The sequence below is a fragment of the Mus musculus genome, chromosome 7 (genome assembly GCF_000001635.26).
Source record: "Mus musculus strain C57BL/6J chromosome 7, GRCm38.p6 C57BL/6J".
Lineage (NCBI taxonomy): Eukaryota > Metazoa > Chordata > Mammalia > Rodentia > Muridae > Mus > Mus musculus.
This window is the reverse complement of record NC_000073.6, coordinates 114,046,432-114,066,370: the sequence shown is the minus strand read 5'-3', so window position 1 is coordinate 114,066,370 and position 19,939 is coordinate 114,046,432. Positions and strand designations below refer to the sequence as shown.

At 45.0% G+C, this 19,939-nt stretch overlaps 1 protein-coding gene across 2 annotated transcripts in view; it reads left to right on the top strand.

The window, feature by feature from the left end:
* The window catches only part of Rras2 (related RAS viral (r-ras) oncogene 2), a 71,000-nt gene extending 51,411 nt beyond the window's left edge, over nt 1–19,589 (top strand). For both annotated transcript variants that reach the window (NM_025846.2, XM_017312239.1), the window contains exons 2-6: nt 5,952–6,039; nt 7,342–7,444; nt 7,723–7,831; nt 15,952–16,070; nt 18,120–19,589. In NM_025846.2, coding sequence (NP_080122.2) covers nt 5,952–6,039; nt 7,342–7,444; nt 7,723–7,831; nt 15,952–16,070; nt 18,120–18,207 — 507 coding nt within the window. In that variant the 3' untranslated portion in view covers nt 18,208–19,589. The remainder of the gene's footprint in view (nt 1–5,951; nt 6,040–7,341; nt 7,445–7,722; nt 7,832–15,951; nt 16,071–18,119) is intronic.
* Nucleotides 19,590–19,939: the final 350 nt, after the last annotated feature.

Genomic DNA, 19,939 nt, shown 5'->3' with positions numbered 1-19,939 from the left:
GTCTCTATCCTTCTTACTGTTTTGTTGCTGTTAGGAATTGACCTAAGCATGTCTGGCAAGCGCTCTACCACCAAGCCACAGCCCCGTTGTTCCTAACAGTAGATTGGGTGTTCTGTCAAAGGGACAGTGGGACCTGTTAAGGGGTACAGAGTGGGTATCACCCATATTACTGATATAACTTCAAACAAACATTGTAGGAAAATTACAGGAGGGGTTCTGGTAGTGGGAAATGAGGCACAAATCAAACTGGAAAGTTTTGTGTTCTGTGGAAAGCAACTAACTACGGGTCCCCTGAGGTACACACTTGTTTCAGCTCTGTAGGAGACTGAAGTGGAAGGATTGTAAGCTCAAGACCTGTCTGGGCAGCTTAGCAAGACTGAGTCTCAGAAATCAAAGAGGAGGGCGGGGATGTGGCTCGGTGTTGGAACCGTGCCTGATCTGATCTGATTGCAGTTTCAGTCCCCAGCACTCCAAACACACAATCAATCAACAAACAAACAAACACAAACCGTGGGTTCTAAGGAGGAAGAGGAGAGCGATTGCCATTTGTACGTTTTATGGTTGTAATCTTTACACATACAAATACACAAATGCTAAATGAACAAGATAGATTCATGCCTGTGTGTTTATCTGTGTAATTACTGCTCAGACCCTGAGGATATTTTCAGAAGCCCGGATGGGAGCTGAACACTCAGACTGTTATGAACTCAGAACACTGGGTTCATAGCACTCAGGCACACATTCCAGAGGCTCATGCAGGGTCTGTGGGGTAACTGGGCCTGGAGTTGTTAGAGCTGCCTTCCCTCCCCCACCACAGAGGAACACAGCTCTGGACTTTGAGGAAAGCCATTGGTTCAGCGTGTGGCTGCCGGTGACAGCAGCCCAGTTACGGTTGTGGCTGAAGAGCAGCAGCCTGCCTGCACTCCTTGATCCCTGGTTTGGTAGGCCTGCTCCTGCCTCAGTGTTGTCTCTTTGCTGCGAGTGCTGAAGGGCCGGCCTGGACATTGGCTTCAGATCCTGCAGCTTGGAAGTAGCAGTGAGAGTTAAACTCAACTTTGCCGGAGACTTTCTTCTCTTTAAAATAAAGATTTATTTTTATTTTATGTGTATAAGGTTTATCCTGCAGGTATGTCTACACACCATGTACATGCAGTGCCCCATGAAGGCCAGAAATGGGCATGGGATCCCACATGGCCATGCGGGTGCTGGGAACTGAATGCAGGCCTTCTGAGGAGCAGCAGGTGGTCTTAACCCCTGAGCCATCTCTCCAGCCATAGAAACTGTGTTTTATTGGTAACCCCACTGGCTCATTGTTTCTAAGTTCAAGTGTTGTTTTTTATTCTTTCTTTCTTTATTTGTTATCTATAGTTATTTATTCAATCATTTGTTTGTTTGTTTTTGAGGCAGGGTTTCTCTGCATAACTGCCCTGGCCATCCTGGAACTCACTTTGTAGATCAGGCTGACTTCAAACTAACCGAGATACACCTTTCTCTGGCTCCCTGGTGTGTGCCTGTGTACCACAACCAGCTCTATTGTTTTTTAAAGGCAGGGTCTTCTGCATCCCAGACTGGCCTAGAACTACATATGTAGCTGAGGCAAGCGCACCGCTGCAGCAGGCTTATGCTGGAGATTAGTGTAAGTGGTGGGCCAGAGAAGGGGCTCAGCAATTAAGACTGCTTCCTACACAAGGTTGAGGCTTAGAGTTAGGACGGCAGCATCCGTGGAACAAGCTATGTGTGCTGTACACTCCAACGCTGAGGGTATAGGGACATGAGGTAGCCAATGCTATCTGGTTGCTGTTCTAGTCACAAACCTGGGAGTTGTAGGTTCAGGGAGAGACTGACTCAAAAGGGGTAGGCAGAGGGTGATAGAGGTGGACAAATACATTGTATGTGGAAATACAGAACATGTGTGTGCATGTATGTATACTCTACTAACACTAAGATGAAAAAAATATGTGGGCAGATGTGTTTAATGAGCAGATAGGAAAGTGGCAATCTTAAAATATTAAGAGTGTGTTCTAGAAATTATCCTTCAAAGCAAACTTGTGCAGGCACTAAAAGGAAAATCAAACAATTGCTGTGGCCTTCAAGGGCCTGTAAACCAACAGCAGCACATGCCGCTGCCTTCATTTAGTCTCACAGAACACTGATGTTTGAAGAGCTAGCACATAACTTAAGCAACGTGTCAAGTACGTGTTCACTTATTCCTTCGCTGTGTTTTTAGATGGAGGAGTGAAGTGGGGTAGCCGGGCCCTTGTCGGGCATACAAACAGAGCTCAGTTTTATCCTTGTACTGCAAAGGGAAGGAGTCATGAGATTCAGGCAGGAAGCATCAGATTGCTGTGAGGAAACACCTGAGAAATTCATCATGAGTCAGGTGTAGGTGCACATCTGTAAGCTAATGCTTGATGTATAGGCAGGATTATTAGGAGTTCAAGGTAACCCTGGGCTACGTGAGACCCTACCATGGGAAACTGGTCCCTCACCTCCCGCCCCGTTCCCCTGCAAGTATAAGCAGCTTGCTTTATCTGTTCAGACTGAGGTCATGTCGGGTAGAGCACAGCAGAGAGGCTGCCAGGTGCTGCTGTGGTCACTCTGAGAAGAGAGAGTGCCAGCAAGCCTGCTCAGGATCATTCTCATACCTGTTTGACATGCAGACAGGGTGGTGACGGAGCCGCTTCCTACTAAAAGCTACTGCTGTCGGCACGTGGCTCATTGCTGGCTTTGTTTAATAGCTCATGTCTTTAAATGAATGTGTCAGGAAGGAAATAGAATTATGGGTAATGACTCCACATTTAAGGCTACTCCTAAAATATAAATGAAATGTGAAACATTTCTTTCCAAAATAAAATAAGTATGCAAAGCACAGTAGCAGGCAGGCCAGTGTCTCCTCTCCTCTCCTCTCCTCTCCTCTCCTCTCCTCTCCCCTTCCCCTTCCCCTTCCCCTTCCCCTTCCCCTTCCCCTTCCCCTTCCCCTTCCCCTTCCCCTTCCCCTTCCCCTTCCCCCTCCCCTCTCCCTTCCCCTCCCCTCTCCTCCCCTCTCCTCCCCTCTCCCTTCTCTTCCCCTCTCCTCCTCTCTCCCTTCTCCTCCCCTCTCCCCCCTTCCCCCTCCCCTCCCCTCCCCTCTCTTCTCCTCCCCTCTCCCTCCCCCTCCCCTCCCCCTCCCCTCCCCTCTCCTCTACCCTCTCCTCCTCTCTCCCTTCTCTTCCCCTCTCCTCCTCTCTCCCTTCTCCTCCCCTCTCCCCCCTTCCCCCTCCCCTCCCCTCCCCTCTCTTCTCCTCTCCTCTCCCTTCTCCTCCCCTCTCCTCCCCTCTCCCCCCTCTCCTCCCCTCTCCCCCTCCCCTCTCCTCCCCTCTCCCCCATCTCCTCCCCTCTCCCCCTCCCCTCTCCTCCCCTCTCCCCCATCTCCTCCTCTCTCCCCCTCCCCTCTTCTCCCCTCTCCCCTCTCTTCCCTCCCCCCTCCTCCCCTCTCCCCTCCCCTCCCCTCTTCTCGTCTCGTCTCGTCTCGTCTCTCGATCTCTCTCTCTTTTACACTTTGCTTGATGAGTTGCTTTCTGAGCTTAGGTGGCCACACTGAGATGTGCTACTTAAGAATTGTGTCCCTAGAACTACACTGCCTGCTTCCAGGAACCCTTGCCTGAGGAGTGGCTAATTCCTTTGTCACAGGCTTCTCTGTGGAACAAACTACTCCTTCAAGCCAGTGGGAAAGTAGCCCAAGGACGTCAGCCTTGGCAAAGCCAAGGGATCTTGAGAAGGGATGATGTCAATGTCCCTTCCATGCCCTTCCTGAGAAGTGAGCAATGTTAGGAGCTTGCTTTCCCATTTACTTATGTATCATTCATCTATCTAATCATCCATCCATCTTTGTCTGTCTGTCTGTCTGTCTGTCTATCTCAGGGACTCCCTCTGTAGCCCTGTATTATTTAGACCAGGCTGGCCTTGAATTCATAGAGATTTACCTGCCTCTGCCTACCGAGTGCTGGGAGGTCTGAGCCACTGTGCCTGACTTCTTTAATCTTAAGAGGAAATTGTGATTCCTTAATTACTCAGTCTTGAAGATGCCAGTTGGAAGGCTTTCATATAAAGAGAAATATAATTTAAGGAAAAGGTACCCAGAGATCTCAGTGAAAGCACATGATTGCCGTGGATGGTGCATGCAGTCTTCACGCCAGTCTCTTCAAGCACGCTCCGTCTTCCTGCCATCTCCATCCTTATCTGTTTTGGTTCTTACAACTGGTGCTTACCAAATCTGAGTAGGTCTGAATTACAGTTTCTAATTCTCCTAGATACTTAGTACTAAACAATTGGGGGGATGTAATAGATCTTTTGCTATCTTTCTGCATACTCTAGAAGGGGAAAGTTAAGACATTTAGTAGCTTCTCTTTACTTGAACAGTGCGCTGAGGAGACTGTTGTGCAGCTGACAGAACTGAAAACCGATGCAGGGGCTAGAGCAGCAGCTCGGTGGTTAGGAGTGTGCACTGTGTGTGCGGGAGCAGCAGCTCGGTGGTTAGGAGTGTGCACTGTGTGTGTGCTGGAGCAGGCTCAGTGGTTAGGAATGTACACTGTGGGCTGGAGCAGCAGCTCGGTGGTTAGGAGTGTGCACTGTGTGTGTGGGAGCAGGCTCAGTGGTTAGGAATGTACACTGTGGGCTGGAGCAGCAGCTCGGTGGTTAGGAGTGTGCACTGTGTGTGTGCGGGAGCAGGCTCAGTGGTTAGGAGTGTGCACTGTGTGTGCGGGAGCAGCAGCTTGGTGGTTAGGAGTGTGCACTGTGTGTGCGGGAGCAGCAGCTCGGTGGTTAGGAGTGTGCACTGTGTGTGTGTGCGGGAGCAGGCTCAGTGGTTAGGAATGTACACTGTGGGCTAGAGCAGCAGCTCGGTGGTTAGGAGTGTGCACTGTGTGTGTGTGCGGGAGCAGGCTCAGTGGTTAGGAGTGTGCACTGTGGGCTAGAGCAGCAGCTCGGTGGTTAGGAGTGTGCACTGTGTGTGCGGGAGCAGGCTCAGTGGTTAGGAATGTACACTGTAGGCTGGAGCAGCAGCTCGGTGGTTAGGAGTGTGCACTGTGTGTGTGTGCGGGAGCAGGCTCGGTGGTTAGGAGTGTGCACTGTGGGCTGGAGCAGCAGCTCGGTGGTTAGGAGTGTGCACTGTGTGTGTGGGAGCAGGCTCAGTGGTTAGGAATGTACACTGTGGGCTGGAGCAGCAGCTCGGTGGTTAGGAGTGTGCACTGTGTGTGTGCGGGAGCAGGCTCAGTGGTTAGGAGTGTGCACTGTGTGTGCGGGAGCAGCAGCTTGGTGGTTAGGAGTGTGCACTGTGTGTGCGGGAGCAGCAGCTCGGTGGTTAGGAGTGTGCACTGTGTGTGTGTGCGGGAGCAGGCTCAGTGGTTAGGAATGTACACTGTGGGCTAGAGCAGCAGCTCGGTGGTTAGGAGTGTGCACTGTGTGTGTGTGTGCGGGAGCAGGCTCAGTGGTTAGGAGTGTGCACTGTGGGCTAGAGCAGCAGCTCGGTGGTTAGGAGTGTGCACTGTGTGTGCGGGAGCAGGCTCAGTGGTTAGGAATGTACACTGTGGGCTGGAACAGCAGCTCGGTGGTTAGGAGTGTGCACTGTGTGTGTGTGCGGGAGCAGCAGCTCGGTGGTTAGGAGTGTGCACTCTGTGCCTGTCCATGCAGAGGATCAGAATTCTGCTCCTAGCACCCACAGCGGGTGGCTAAGAACTGCCTGGAACTCAAGCTCCAGGAGATCCGATGCCCTCTTTTGGTCTCTGTGCATACCTGCACTTAATATGCACAGGTTTGCATGTACACATAATTAAAAATAAAATCTTTATGATAACCTGATACAACTAAAATATATTATTTCTTGAAAATCAGAATTCAATAAAACTGATAGTGTTAGGTAGGAAGGCATGTGATATGGAATTTTAAATGGGGCTTTTGTTTGTTTGTCTTACCAGTCCTATTTTGTGACGGACTATGATCCAACCATTGAAGACTCATACACAAAGCAATGTGTGATCGATGACCGAGCTGCCCGGCTGGACAGTAAGTAAACCCCTGATAGCTTGCTCACACCTTATTTCTAAAATGCTCTGGCTTTCAAGTGTTGCATTTGATGTTCCTCAGGTTAAGTAGTACAACTGAACTATTAGATAATCTTAATATAAACCTTTTATTAACTCTGGGGTTCAAACAGCAGGCCTTGCACATGCTTGGCAAGGTCTCTCCCTCCGAGCTAGCCCTGGCCACTTATTCACTGTCATCAGTCTGGTAGGTGCGTCTGTGTATTGGACAATTCAGATATTCTTCAGCAGATGGAAAGTTCTGGTGAAACTGATCTTGTTACTGTAACTTCTTGAAGTTTGTTTATTGGGGCAGTTGGAAGAAATATCAGGTCTCAGCAATTCATGTCATTTGGCAAATGTTAAAGTAGGGGAAGTGCCCATAGCCACTTAATGGGGGAATTTATAGCTTAGAGACTTTAACAGTAACAGTCTCTCCCCACTAAAGAAAACCCTGCCATTTTAACTAGCAGGAAGATCAAGAAATACATTAGTGGCTGAGCTAAGTATGGAGAGAGAAACACAGAGATGTATACACACAGAGACAGACAGACACACATACACACCAAGACAGAGGCACACACAGACAAAGAGACATAGACATATACAAACACACAGAGACAGAGAGACAGACACATGTGCAAAGAGACAAACATACACAGACAGATGGACACAGACACACAGAGATAAGACATAGTTGTTTTTAAGGTTTATTTTTCTGTGCATGGATTTTCTGTATGTATGTATGTATGTATGTATGTATGTGTACCATATGCCAAGGAAACCATGAGGGTTTCAGATCCCCCAGAACTGGAGTAATAAGCAGTTAAGACCTATGTAGGTGTTGGGAACAGAACCTGGGTCCCTGGAAGAGCAGCCAGTGCCCTTGATCACTGAGCCATCTCTCCAGCCCCAGCCCCAGTTTCTTGATTGAGCTTACAGACATCTTTTCTGAGATCTGTACATGGAGAAGATAAATAACCAAGTGACTTTAGAGTTGATTTGGTTCCATCTGCTTGGATGTGTTTGATATTTTTAACCTTGTAATTGGTATGCTAATATATTCTAGCTACAAAATCAATCTGTGCGATGAAGATAAACTCTGAAACTGTCTGCCATTAGAAGATTATGTCTGCCTCTGGTGCTAGGAATGAAATATTAAGACAGGAATGCATTGCCTCTCACATCAAATAGGAGGCTCTGTTGAGGACCTGGTGGGGGCTGCCCTTGTGAGAGATGATTTATAATGCGCAACTACACCGTTTGCTTTGTTGTTTTTCTTTAGTTTTGGATACAGCCGGACAAGAGGAGTTTGGAGCCATGAGAGAGCAATACATGAGGACAGGCGAGGGCTTCCTGTTGGTCTTCTCAGTCACGGATAGAGGCAGGTCGGTGCAGTTAATGTGTCGGGGACAATATGATCAAAAAAAAAAATCATCGTATGCACGTGTGAAAGTGTCATATAGAAACCAACTATTATATGGAATCAATATAATATTGCTAATAAAAACCTCAAGTTAGCAGTGCTAGGTTCTGTCCAGATTGCTATTTTATGGAATTAAAATTTTCATTTTTTTTACAGTAGAAAAATGGCAATACAGTAATAAACAATATAAAACTCACTACCTTTAGTTTCTTAGCATAATGTATTTATTTTGTTTTTTAGTTTTGAAGAAATCTATAAGTTTCAAAGACAGATTCTCAGAGTAAAGGACCGTGATGAGTTTCCCATGATTTTAATTGGCAATAAAGCTGACCTGGACCATCAGAGACAGGTGAGGAGGAGGCAGTTCTGAGCTCGGGAAGCTGTGTAAAGAAGCACTTGATGAAAGAGTGGAGGACCCGCGTCCAAGAAACTCTTGTGTGGCGCGCGCGCGCGTGCGCGCACACACACACACACACACACACACACACACACACGTGCGGTGCAGCACAGCACCAGCTCGCTGCTGAGTCTGGCACACTAGGTCGCACAGAATGGCATGTGTGAAGTGTGAAGAAAGTTTGGGGGGGAATTAGGTTTTCATTATTTTTACACGGAATCCCAGAAAGCTCTCTATATAAGTCTGTGTGTGTTTGTATTAGTGCCAGGCTCCTGTGATTTCTTGGATAACAGCTAAAAACTATAAGTTAAGATAATTTTTTGTCCTCTTCCCGTCCCCTCCCCTCTCCTCCCCTTCCCCATCTCTGTTTTTTGAAGAAAATTTAATCAGCTTTCTTCTTTAAGTCGAGAGAGAGAGAGAGAGAGAGAGAGAGAGAGAAAGCAAACCATGATTTAATTTGTCAAACTCCTATGAAGAATTTTCATTTCATTATGTCTTCTTCTCCACTTCCCTTTCTATTGTTTTGAGGTATGGTCTTCCTGTGTGGCCCAGGCTGGTTTTGATTCTTTGTCTCAGCCTCCCAAGTGATGACATCATAGGCCTAAGCCACCATGCTTAGGTCACATTATATAATCTAAAGACTTACACATGCCTAATTTATTCACTGCTGATCCACAATTACCTTTAATTAAGGAATGGCTGCAGTGTGTGTGTGTGTGTGTGTGTGTGTGTGTGTAATAGTAAGTAGAACTATTCCCCCCACCTGGAGTTTGTAGCCCAGGCTGATCTCAAAAGGGAAATCCCCCAGCCTTGGCCTTCTGGGATTATAGGAATGCACCACCGTACCTGGTTTTGGATTTTTCTTCAGTTTAATTAATAACTGAATTTTCTTTGCTCTACATTGGCCAGCTTTAATGCTAGTGACTGTTAGTATTAGTTTCTTTGAAACTGTTTTGTTGTGTATTGTCGACCATCTCTTTTCAGAACGGAACCAGCTGTAAGTTAGTGCTACCCGTACTGCTGGGGAGTTCCTCTCGTGTTTTCTTAGAGTCTCTGTCCCACATCTAGAACCTAGCATTGAAATTGTCTCTCTTGCTAGCGTTTTCTCTTGTTTTCATGTAATCTGATGTTAACAGATTCTCTTTACTTTGCTATTGTTGTTGTTGTTTTTTTTAAGTGATTATGTTTGTACATAGAGAGTGTGTGCATGTGTGTGTATGTGTGCATTAGAGTCTGTGTGTTCAAGCCAGAGTGTGTGTGTGAAGGTCTGAGGACGACTTTGGGGTCAGTTCACTCCTTCCACCGTTACCTGGGATCAGTTCAGGTTGCCAGACTTATGTGGCAAGTGCCTTTACCTGCTGAGCCATGTTACCAGCTGCTGTTAATAGTCTTAAGATTTTGTTGGCTAAGTATAGACATCAGGAAAATGAATTGATGTGGAGCTGTAGTTGTCCAACAGATTTTAGGATTTTTATTATTTTTTTTAACTATGTATGCGTGTGGCTACATGTGGATGTGTGCACATGAGTGAAGGCATTGGATCCTCAGGGGCTGGAGATGGGTGTGAGCCACCTGATGTGGGTACTGGGAAGTAGTCTGGTCCTATGGAAGAGCAGCAAGTGTTCTGAACCACTGATCCATCTCCCAACCCCTGTAAACTATTTTGCAAGCATACTGGATTTCAGACATGAGGGGATGATTAGCCTACACATGATGGGCAGTGGTGTTCAGCTTGTTGGCATTTCTATGTGCAGCTGTCATCTACAGATGGACTGGACTGTGTTGGTGGCTGATCTGGGAGGCCTGTAGCATGTAGACTACAGGCAGGATATACTTGGTCTCACGCTAAAACTCAGAAAGTGTCTTGATGCTATTAGTGGAGAATAAATGTTCCTGTTAGGCCTCTTTCTGATTTGAATTATTACAAAGTTGCATTGCTGAGAAAGAATCTCTATAGCCATCAGTGCAAAGTGTACAATTGGGTGTTTGTTGTCTCCATGTCTTCGCATATGAACATAATTACATCTATTATCTGCTGCCCAGGGGGCCTCTCTGCTGCTCTTCTTTGTGTGTTCTAGGACTTGCTCTGCTGGGGGGTGAGAGGGTCACAAAGCCACATGCAGAGAAGGGCTCTGCTCCCCACCTCGTACTCACTTCTGCCCACCCCTCGCTGCTGCCTGCCCCCATTGTAGAAGCAAGTTCTTTCTCAAATGTGGAAATTCCACTGAAAGAACGGAAGAGAACCATGGGATGTGTGGATGTCTCTGGAGCAGGTGGGAGCAGTTGAGGGGAGACAGACCCCCTGGAAGCAACAGATCTCATTTATTAGCCACGGATGTGGTCTACATGTGTTTTTAAAATTATTATTATTATTATCATTGTGTGTAATATGTGTTGGCTCACATGCTACAGCATCCTTGTGGCGATCAGGAGACAGCTTTTGGAAGCTGTTTCTCTCCTCTACCTTACATGGGTTCCAGGGATTGAACTGCAATCCTAAGGCTGGCACAGCAAGCACCTTTACCTGCTGAGCCATCTTGCTGGCCCGGTGTTAGTTATTTTAAAGTTATCTATATACTAAAGATTGCCAGTATGAAGCATGTAGTTTCCATCTGTCTGCAGGTATTCAACATATTGTAGCACTTGTCTGTTTATATGTCACGGGATTATAAAAAGTACTTGTCAGTAAAAATGTGATGGCCTCTCAGAGAAATAAAAACCAGGAGTATGAGAAGCAACCTAGGTAATCAGTCACATTTCTGTCACCTAAAAGTGTGAGTCACCAGCTTGGAGTAAGCTTCTCTGAATTGATCTTTCTCCCAAAGTGTGTGCACAGACCTGAATTATGTATCTGCTGGCAAGCTCAGGTGTGTACTGGAGAGAACAAAGCAAGCAGCTGAAACTGACTTAGTGAGAGACCATGTGCCATAAAATAAGGAGAAGAGTGGTGGAGGAGGACAGTCAACTGAGACCTTTGGTCTCTACATGTACACACACACACACACACATACACACACACACACACACACACACACACACACACACACTCCTACTTTAGACAGAAAATGGAGACTATTGTAGGAAGAGAGAGAATCTGTGACTACATGAAGTTTTTTCTTCGGGTAGGAAGGGATCTGCCATAACTGGTTTTCTCAGTACAGAAACCTTTCTTTCTTCACAAGCTGTCCTATGAAGCCTACTTTCTAACTTACTCTTACTTGATTGAAGAATCTGGTATGTATTTCAACCTCATAGCCTTAGGGCAGGCATGTTATTTTGAAGGAAGGCCAGGAAAATTAAAACATCATATAACTGTTGCTGTGGGACAATACTGTGGGACCTGTGTGCTCCTCTGTTGAGCTGCAGCAGGGCATGGACCACAGGAAGTAGCCTTGGGCCTTACAGTAGTGAATGGTTTCAGGGTTTGGGGAATGGGGCTTTAAATCCCATGTATGTACTTAGAAAGAGATCACGTAAATAAAGACCAAAGCACAGCTCCTGTTATGAAGACCAGTCACGAAACCCAGGAGTTATAGAAACACTGGACTCAGTAGAGAGACACTGAACAGATGTCCACTCTCTTCCAACAATACGAGGCTATAGAAACACCGTCTGCATGAGGTAGAAGTGATGTGGGCTGTATACAGAGATCCCAGTCAAGCCTCCAGAAGCCCAAGCTAATGAGATGACAATTGCACCAGATGCTACTGATTGTAGAAGTATACTGGCCGCAGAGTTCCAAGTTTGGTGGAAACTGCACTGAACACATCCATGATGCTCAGCAAACCCTCAGCACAAGCAATAGTTAGACAATTATAAGACTGGTCATAATAAAACTCTTAATGATCTACATTAGCAAAAAAAAAAATCTGAGAAGTAGTTAAGAAACACAAAACTGCATGCAGAGGGGCAGAATTCAGGGTGCAGAGTTAATATTGGCTGTCAGTTTGACAGGAGGAGACAGGCCTCTGGGGATGTCATGAGGGACTACTTGGATTAGGGTAACCGTGGGCTGTGCCTGTGAGGGTTTATCTACATTAGGTTAGCCCCTGAGCATTTCTGAGAGGGATTAACTAACTGAGTTAACTGAAAGGTGATTATGGGTGCCATCATTCCATGGGCTGGGGACCTGGATTTCCTAAAAATGAGAAAAATGAGCTGAACAGAGGCATTTATCAATCTCTGCTTCCTGATTGTGGAGTCATGTGACCAGCTCTTGCCCCTATGACTTTCCTGTCCTAATGGACTGTACTCTGAAGCTATGAGCTAATTAAGATTCGTGTGTTAGGGGTTTTTATCCCAGCAGTGTATGAAGTACCTGATACATCAATGTGTACAGTAGCTAATACAGGTGACATCCATGTTGTTTCTCACTGGAAATGATGTGAGCCAGAAGATGACATAACTTACACACTGACAGCAAAATCCTGGTATCTAGAAACCAATGCCCAGCAGATACTTGCTTTAAAAATCAAGTCAAGTAAAAGACGTAAGAAGTGTAAGAGTTCAGCACCAGTGGACCTGGATAATCAGAAATATGCAGAGAGGTCCTCAGCTGAGAGATAATGACCCCAATGAGAGTCTGAGTCAGCACAGAGGAATGAGGAACACAGGACCTGGCAGTTACGTGGGCAAATATAAATGACGTTATTTAAACCTCTTTCAAGTATAATTAAATGTTTGAGGCAAAAATAAAATAATGTGAAGTAAAAGCTAGTAACACCAGAGAAGAGCAGGAAGACAGAGCACTGTCCGGGCCTCAGGCTGTGTGCAAACCGGTTTGACTTCATCGAGTATGTGCAGTTACAAAGTAGACAATGAAGCCACTGAGGTAGCCTAGCAGACATGAAGTGAATCAGCCAATGGGGGAATGAAAAGGCAAGGTAAAGTCGTTCTTAACCTAAAAGGCAGGAGAGGGGCGTGCACAGAACAAAGAGTGGAAGAGAGCAGGTCTTCAGGCTCTCAATGGAAAGGCAAATGGTGTCAGACTGAATGAAGAAGCAAGGCCCTGCAGCTTAAAGACATCGCCTAGTTACGATAGAAGGATGGGCTAAGGTATCCCGTGCTGCCAACACTGAAGATAAAGTGGCCATAGAGATAGCTGTGAAGTATATCTTAGAACCAGTGCATTACCAGGGTAAAGAAAGCTGTTTCACAGTCACAGAGACTAACTCACCAAGAGGACTTACTGGTCCTAGCCATTCCTAGGCCTCAAAACAGCTTCAAAAGTCCTGAAGTAAGACTTAAAGACTTTCAGAGAGAAATAGAAAGAAAAAGTGATGTGTAGACAGCTTACTTACGTAGGACCACCGAGCAGCTTGTCCAACTGACCCCTGATGAACATTCTTTCCACCCAACAGCACAGAGTCTGCATCAGGTCAGAGAATGGCTCATGAAACAAGCCTCAACAAATCTGAAGGAAACATCCCCTCAGATAACACATTCTGGTGACAGCGGCATTGATACGGACATCAATAACATACGAGGACAGCTCCAAACTCCCAAGCAAATTTCTAACACTTAAAGGAAAAAAATTAAAGGATTACAAAGAATTTTAAATGAGGTTTCACTTAAACACAGAGTGTCAAGATTTGTGGGCTGCTACAAGAGATGCTGTGTCACTAGGTATATTAGAAAAGAAAAACAACAGATTAAACCATAGTTAGGAGGGAAGAGAGGCAGAGAAACTGGGCCGGTGGTAGAATGTGTATTTGGTGTGGGCAAGGCCCATTGTCCACAAAGAAGAGGAGTATAAAAAAAAACTATAGGAATAAGTAAAAACCCAAATGGCTTTTGTAAGGTAGACCAAACTGGCAAGCCTCCAGCCATAAAGAGATCATGTCTGTGTGTGTGTCTGCATCTGTCTAGCTACCTACCTACCAACCAGACATGAACTTAACGAATGCATGTGCAGCTCTAGGTTTGAGTTCCATTGAAAAAGAAGGAAGGGAGGGCAAGTCAGTATGTGTGTAAAGCATTAGCCAGATGGACTCACTGGTGGCCTATCCTAAACTTTTAAGGAAGGTATAGTCCTGGTATCAAACTTTTCCTGAATATTGAAGATGTGAGAACTCTTTCTTGCTTGTTGTATGAAGCCAGGATTACTCTGAAACCAAAATCAGACAGATAGGAAAAAAAATCACAGTCCATTCTCTCTGCCGAGCATACATGTAAAAATTCTTAACGAAACGTTAGTAAATCAAATTTTAACAGTAGACAGTGTGCCCAGAAGAGTTTATTTCAGGAGTGGAAACAAACCATCACAATTTATCATGTCAACACACCAAAAACGAAAAATCACACCATTATCTCAATAGAGAGAGAAAAAAAAAACATTTGATAACATCTTAACGTTTGTTTTCAATAATTCTCTTTATAAGAAGGATGGTTGAAAATTTTGTTAATTAGATAAAGGACAGTTTTTAATAAAATCCTACAGCTGACAACTGAACGGTAGGAGGCAGAGTGAGTGCCTTGACCCCAGACCACACAAGTCAGGAGCACACTCTCACTGCCTGCCACTGCTTGTGTAGAGGGTGGGTGCTGCTGGCCAGCGCAGAGACCCCAGAGCAGCCAGAGAGGAATGTGCAAAGCAGCGTGGGAAAGGCTCCTGAGTGTCCAGAAACTCAGATAACTTCAGCATGTGCCAGAGTTTGAAATATATACAAGTTATGACTGCATTCTTACTGTGAACAGGCTTTAATAGTTGAAGAGAGAACAGAAGGTTGTGATATTTGGGAGGGGAAGTGGGTCTCAAGTGCTCTTCATGTCTGACTTTCCAACTTTTCTCCAGCGTTTACTCTGAAGACAGCAGTGAGATGTGTGCACCAGCAAACCTCAGCTTAAAGCTCTGGGGCTTATGCAAATATAAACAAATACTGCATAATAACTTTAGGGAAGTACTGCTTTTAGGATTCTTTGTGTTTAAAATACAGCGGGTTAGTGATAATTAATGGCATTTGCCTTGCCTTTTTATCCCTGCTTGCTTGCTTCTTTCCTCCCCCATTCTCTCTGTCTGTCTGTCTGTCTGTCTTCTTCCACAGCCGTGGTCCTGTTTAACACTCCTACTTGCCACCCCTCCCCACATCCTGATGCTTCCTGTGTACCAGGTACTGGCCAGGACAACAAGGAGGTCCTGTGGCCTGAGAAGCCTATGTCCATTTTTAAATTCTAGCCTGAGCTAGCCAAGCTGATTCCTCTTAAGGTCGTCTCCCACCAGTATCCCCCTCTTCCCCACACACACCTTTTTTTGGCCATGGCTATTTTCTTACTCTGCTGACACTTAGCTAGAGACTCTATTTAGTTCTTAGATCACTGCCTCAGTCAGGCTCTCTCTGACCCCTTGATAGGCACAGTTTCAGCACTTTCTGTTTTCTTTTCCTTTACCATCACATCTGTTTCTGGTGTCATCTCCAGATTAAACCTTGAGCATTACAGGATGTCCTTTGATAGCAATAGGGGCTGGTTCCAGGACCCCCCATAGACACCAGAATCTTTAGATGTATAAAAGTCCCTTTTAAACGGAAGCAGAGAATTTGTATATAACCTTTGCTTATTCTCCTGTATATTTGAAAAAAATCTGTATTTCTTATAATATCTAATGTGGCATAAATGCTATGTAAACACTCGTTCTGTATTGTTTAGGGATAATGGCCAGGTTAAAGATGAATATGCTCACTCTAGTTACCATTCAGCCCAGGAGTTGGATTTATTTTATTTTGGGGACAGAGTCTCTGGTATTCTCAATTTGCTATGTAGCCAAGGATGGCCCTGAATTCCTGATGTTCCTTCCACTAACACATCTAGCTCAGCCCAAGTGTTTTAGACTTACAGTTGGCTGAGCCCATGGACATTGCAGGCCAACTCTGTTGGTATTATAGGTGCAGTCTTCTGAGCTGTGCAGAGGTGGGCTTCATAGAGTGTGGCACTGTGGCATCTGTCTATTCCTTACAATAAGTCAGCCTGGACTCCGGGTGGCGCAGTAGCAACATATGTCTGTAGCCAGGCTTAGATGTGGTCCAGTGGGGTTGCTAATACTGTGCCTTAAACACAACTGCTGCCGTCCGTTTCAGGTAACACAGGAAGAAGGGCAGCAGTTAGCAAGGCAGCTCAAGGTCACATATATGGAGGCATCGGCAAAGATCAGGATGAATGTAGACCAAGCTTTCCACGAACTTGTCCGGGTTATAAGGTAAGCAGAACATGTGCTACGTGTGTGTGTTTTTAATAGATGACCGTGCAGCTTGTGTAGTGAGAAAGACGGAATTGGAAGGAGGAGTGATTGAAGTAGGGGCTGGTCCACATTGTGGGTTACATTTCAGTTAAATACATGGTGTATTCTAGGCATTTCCAACCCATAAAAATCTCATTTGTCTGAAGTTGAAGAGGAAAGTACATGCAAGGAATTTGAAAATAGTAAATGCTTTGACGGTAGTGATGACAGCCACTAATCAAGTCCCTGTCAGATACTGAGTGACATTCTTTTCAAGTTAGTACGTTGGATCCTTACGACAACCCAGAAAGCTGGATGCTTTCTTTACTCTCCCTTTCAGGTGAGAAACGGTACGGACAACTGAAATAACTTGTTCAGTCTCTATGTCTGTTAAGCTGTGGGACTTGAACCCATCCAAATCTCAAATTCCTAGTTCCTGCCAAATCCCTGCCAGGCTCAGGGCAAGCCAAGCAGCAGAGACTCCATCATGTCTTGGGTGTTTGCCCCACTAAGACACAGATGCAAACACTCAGTCTATAAAGAGGTGTTTTGATAGGTGGCCTAGGAGTTCTCCTCGTGGACAGTCAGCGGCTTGAGGTGGCAGGTAAGGTCTGCTGTGCATGTAGCCCAGGATAAGCTGCTCATGACTAGACTGTGGTTTCCTGTGGCCTCTTCCCCCACCCCCCCACCCCCCTTCCCATCTCCTGGCTCTCCCTGCTAGTTAGATAGCCTTGATGGGTATATTGAATGGGCCCTGGTTCATTGTGTGTCTCCGTGAGAGGGGAAGGAAGAGGCTGTAAGGTTTAGTTTTTGATGAGTTTCAGCTCTGCAGGATGGAAACGTTCTTGATGTAGATGGACCGGCAGTGACGGTGGTTAAGTAGAGAACCGTAACTTAACAGTGTTGACCTGGGGGGCTTTGCTTCCCAGCCCTCCCCCACCCCATTTCCGTTTCAATGATTAACCTATGAGGCAGTTTCTTTGTGAAAATAATTACTACCTTAATCAAATACCCATATTTCCCTTTGACTCTCAAGAATCCCAGATTCTCACCTGTCAATCAGCTAGGTGTGAAGATTTTATTTTTAAACACCACGGAATCTTAAGCCCTCAGGACCGTTGTGAAGGGGTAGGTTTTTATTATTCCCATGTAAAAACTAAAGAGTCAGAACCAACTAACTTGTCTAGTATTGATTTTTGTTGTGGTTGTTGTTTAAGTGGCAGAGAAGAGGGGTAATTAATTATGTGCATCTGTAAGAGGTAGTTTTCCATTGTCCCTGATGATGCATGCTTATTGCTAAGCATATCTTTCAGTCCAGGAATTTCAACTTAGGAAGAGACTATAGAGGCATTGATTCAGGCTTGACCAGGAAAGCAGTCTGCACGTCTCTTCATTCTTGTGAGGGCCTCACACATGCTCGGCAGACCCCTGAGCTTCCCCTGCTCCTCTGAGGACTTTCCAAGGGTTTGCTCTCATCCCCTGGTGTAGCAGTTTTCAGCCAGTGGGGTGCATCCTCTTTAGGGTTCAAATGACTCTTTCACAGTGGTCGTCTAAGACCATCAGAAAACACAGATATTTATGTTTATGACTCATAGCAGTAGCAAAATAACAGTTATGAAGTAATTTTATGTTTGGGGCCATCACGACATGAGGAACTGTGTTAAATACGTGCTTCTCAACCTTCCTAATGCTGTGACCCTTTAATGCAGTTCCTCATGTTATGGTGACCCCCAACCATAACATTATTTTTGTTGCTACTTTATAAGTGTAATTTTGCTGCTGTTAGGAATTGTAATGTAAATCTATGACATACAGGATGTCTGATATGTGACAACCTCCCCCCAAGATGTCATGACCTACCTGTTGAGAACCATTGTGTAAAGGGTTGTAGAACTAGGACGGTTAAGAACCACTGTTCTAGTGGAACACTGAGAAGTGAGTGCATTTCAGTGCAGCCTGTCCAGAAGGGACCTGCATGTGTTGGGAGATTACTAGTGGTGATGCTATTCGGATTTCTCTGTCTTACAGGAAATTTCAAGAGCAAGAATGCCCTCCTTCACCAGAACCAACCCGGAAAGAAAAAGACAAGAAAGGCTGCCATTGTGTCATTTTCTAAGAGTCCCTTGAGGTTTAGCTAACAACTGCCAGGGAAGCCCTCATCTCTGCTACCGTTTACATCATCCGGTACCTTTGTAGCCTTAGACCGATGATCACCGTGTTAGCCTTACACCAAGAAGCTGGCAAATCCTTTATGTGAAGCTAATGTAACGGTCTTACCCAGACTTGTGTAAAGGAAACACTAAGGCTGCTTCAGACGTTATCTGATTCCTTTAAAACACATGTCTACACACACAGATGCAGTCTTCAAGGGCTTTTAATAGAGGTAAACCAAGTTTGGAGCCTGAGCTGTTTGCTAAGCTGAAGTCATAGGTTGGAAAGTAATTTTTAACTTCTGGAATCATGTTGCCTACTGTTACTCTAAATAGAAATATAGGGAAGGTTTTTTTTTTGTTGTTGTTGTTTTTTTAAATGTGAATTTTTGCCTATCTTTAAAACTTTGGTTGTCAACTTTCATTAACCTTAAATACACTGAATGGAATCAACACAAGTGAGACATCTCAGACCTTTCCTGATGCTACGGCTTTTGTTTTTCCAGTGGCCAAAATACCAAAATGCCTGTTGTATTTATGGATTAAAAACTGCTGATTAAGCCTTTGTTATCATGCTTCCTTCAAGATGACAATATTCTCTGTGGCCAAATGTTTGGACTGGTTCTGCACTTGGGTGTTTTGGTGAACTCGCTATCTTTTCACAGCCGTGGTAAGGGTAAGAGTGGATGGTTCCTGTCTTGTCTTCCTTCTCAAGTATTCCTGGTTAAGGGATTAAAAAAGAAAACCCACACAAGCTAAAGCTGTTTTTGTTTGATGTAATATAAAATATGGAATTGATCTTTCCAAAGTCAGAGATGATTAATGTTTTTGCTATATACTTTTATACGTTATTTTCTTATCAAACTAGTTAACAAGTATTTTTATATGTTTGTAAGCGGATATGCTTCCACCTTGTGTATATGTAAAGATGAGTATTTAAGTCTCACTGTTCACTGTTAACTGACAAAGAGACCATGGCTTTTGCTTGCTGGCTTGGTCCTTTTTACATCCACTGGTGGCCAATAATCAGAAAACCTTCCCAACAGAACGCAACAGGACGAGAGTGCGAAGTCACGTTCAGTGTCCCCGCTAGATATTGACTGTTATATCAAGTATTACGTGTAAAACCTCTACTTGACAATTAGTGTAACTGTGGATGGCTTCTGACTTTGTTTTTAACTCTGTGGATTGTGTTTAAGCAATTCGAAGTGCGCTCCTGATTTTGAGACTCAGTGGTATTGCACAGTGGTCACTTTATTGAATGTGTACAACAGCCCCATGAAGTTTATAAAGTGGACCCTTGTATAGCTTCAGGTGCTAGAATTAAAGTTGATCTGTTGTCACCAGACGACGCTTGACGGCTCCTTTTTTGTGCCAGGGCTTTGGTGAGGGAAATAGACCTGGCTGGAGTAGCCTGTGCCTTTCCTGCACCGTGTCTCAGGGAGTTCTGCAGGGGATCTTACTGTTCCATTGCTTTCTTGAGGTCAGTGGGTTTTAACTTTTTTTCCTCAAGTGTTCTTAACAGAGAAGCCCCAGGTGTAGAGGAGAGAGGGAGGTGAATATATTCACATAGACCCCCAGAGGATGAATCCTAAAATGTCTTTGGCAAAGAGGGCCATGTATTTATTTAAATACAAACAAAATCACTTAATTTTATTGTGTTTCAAAAATGTTTACATTATTGTTTTTAAGTTTCTG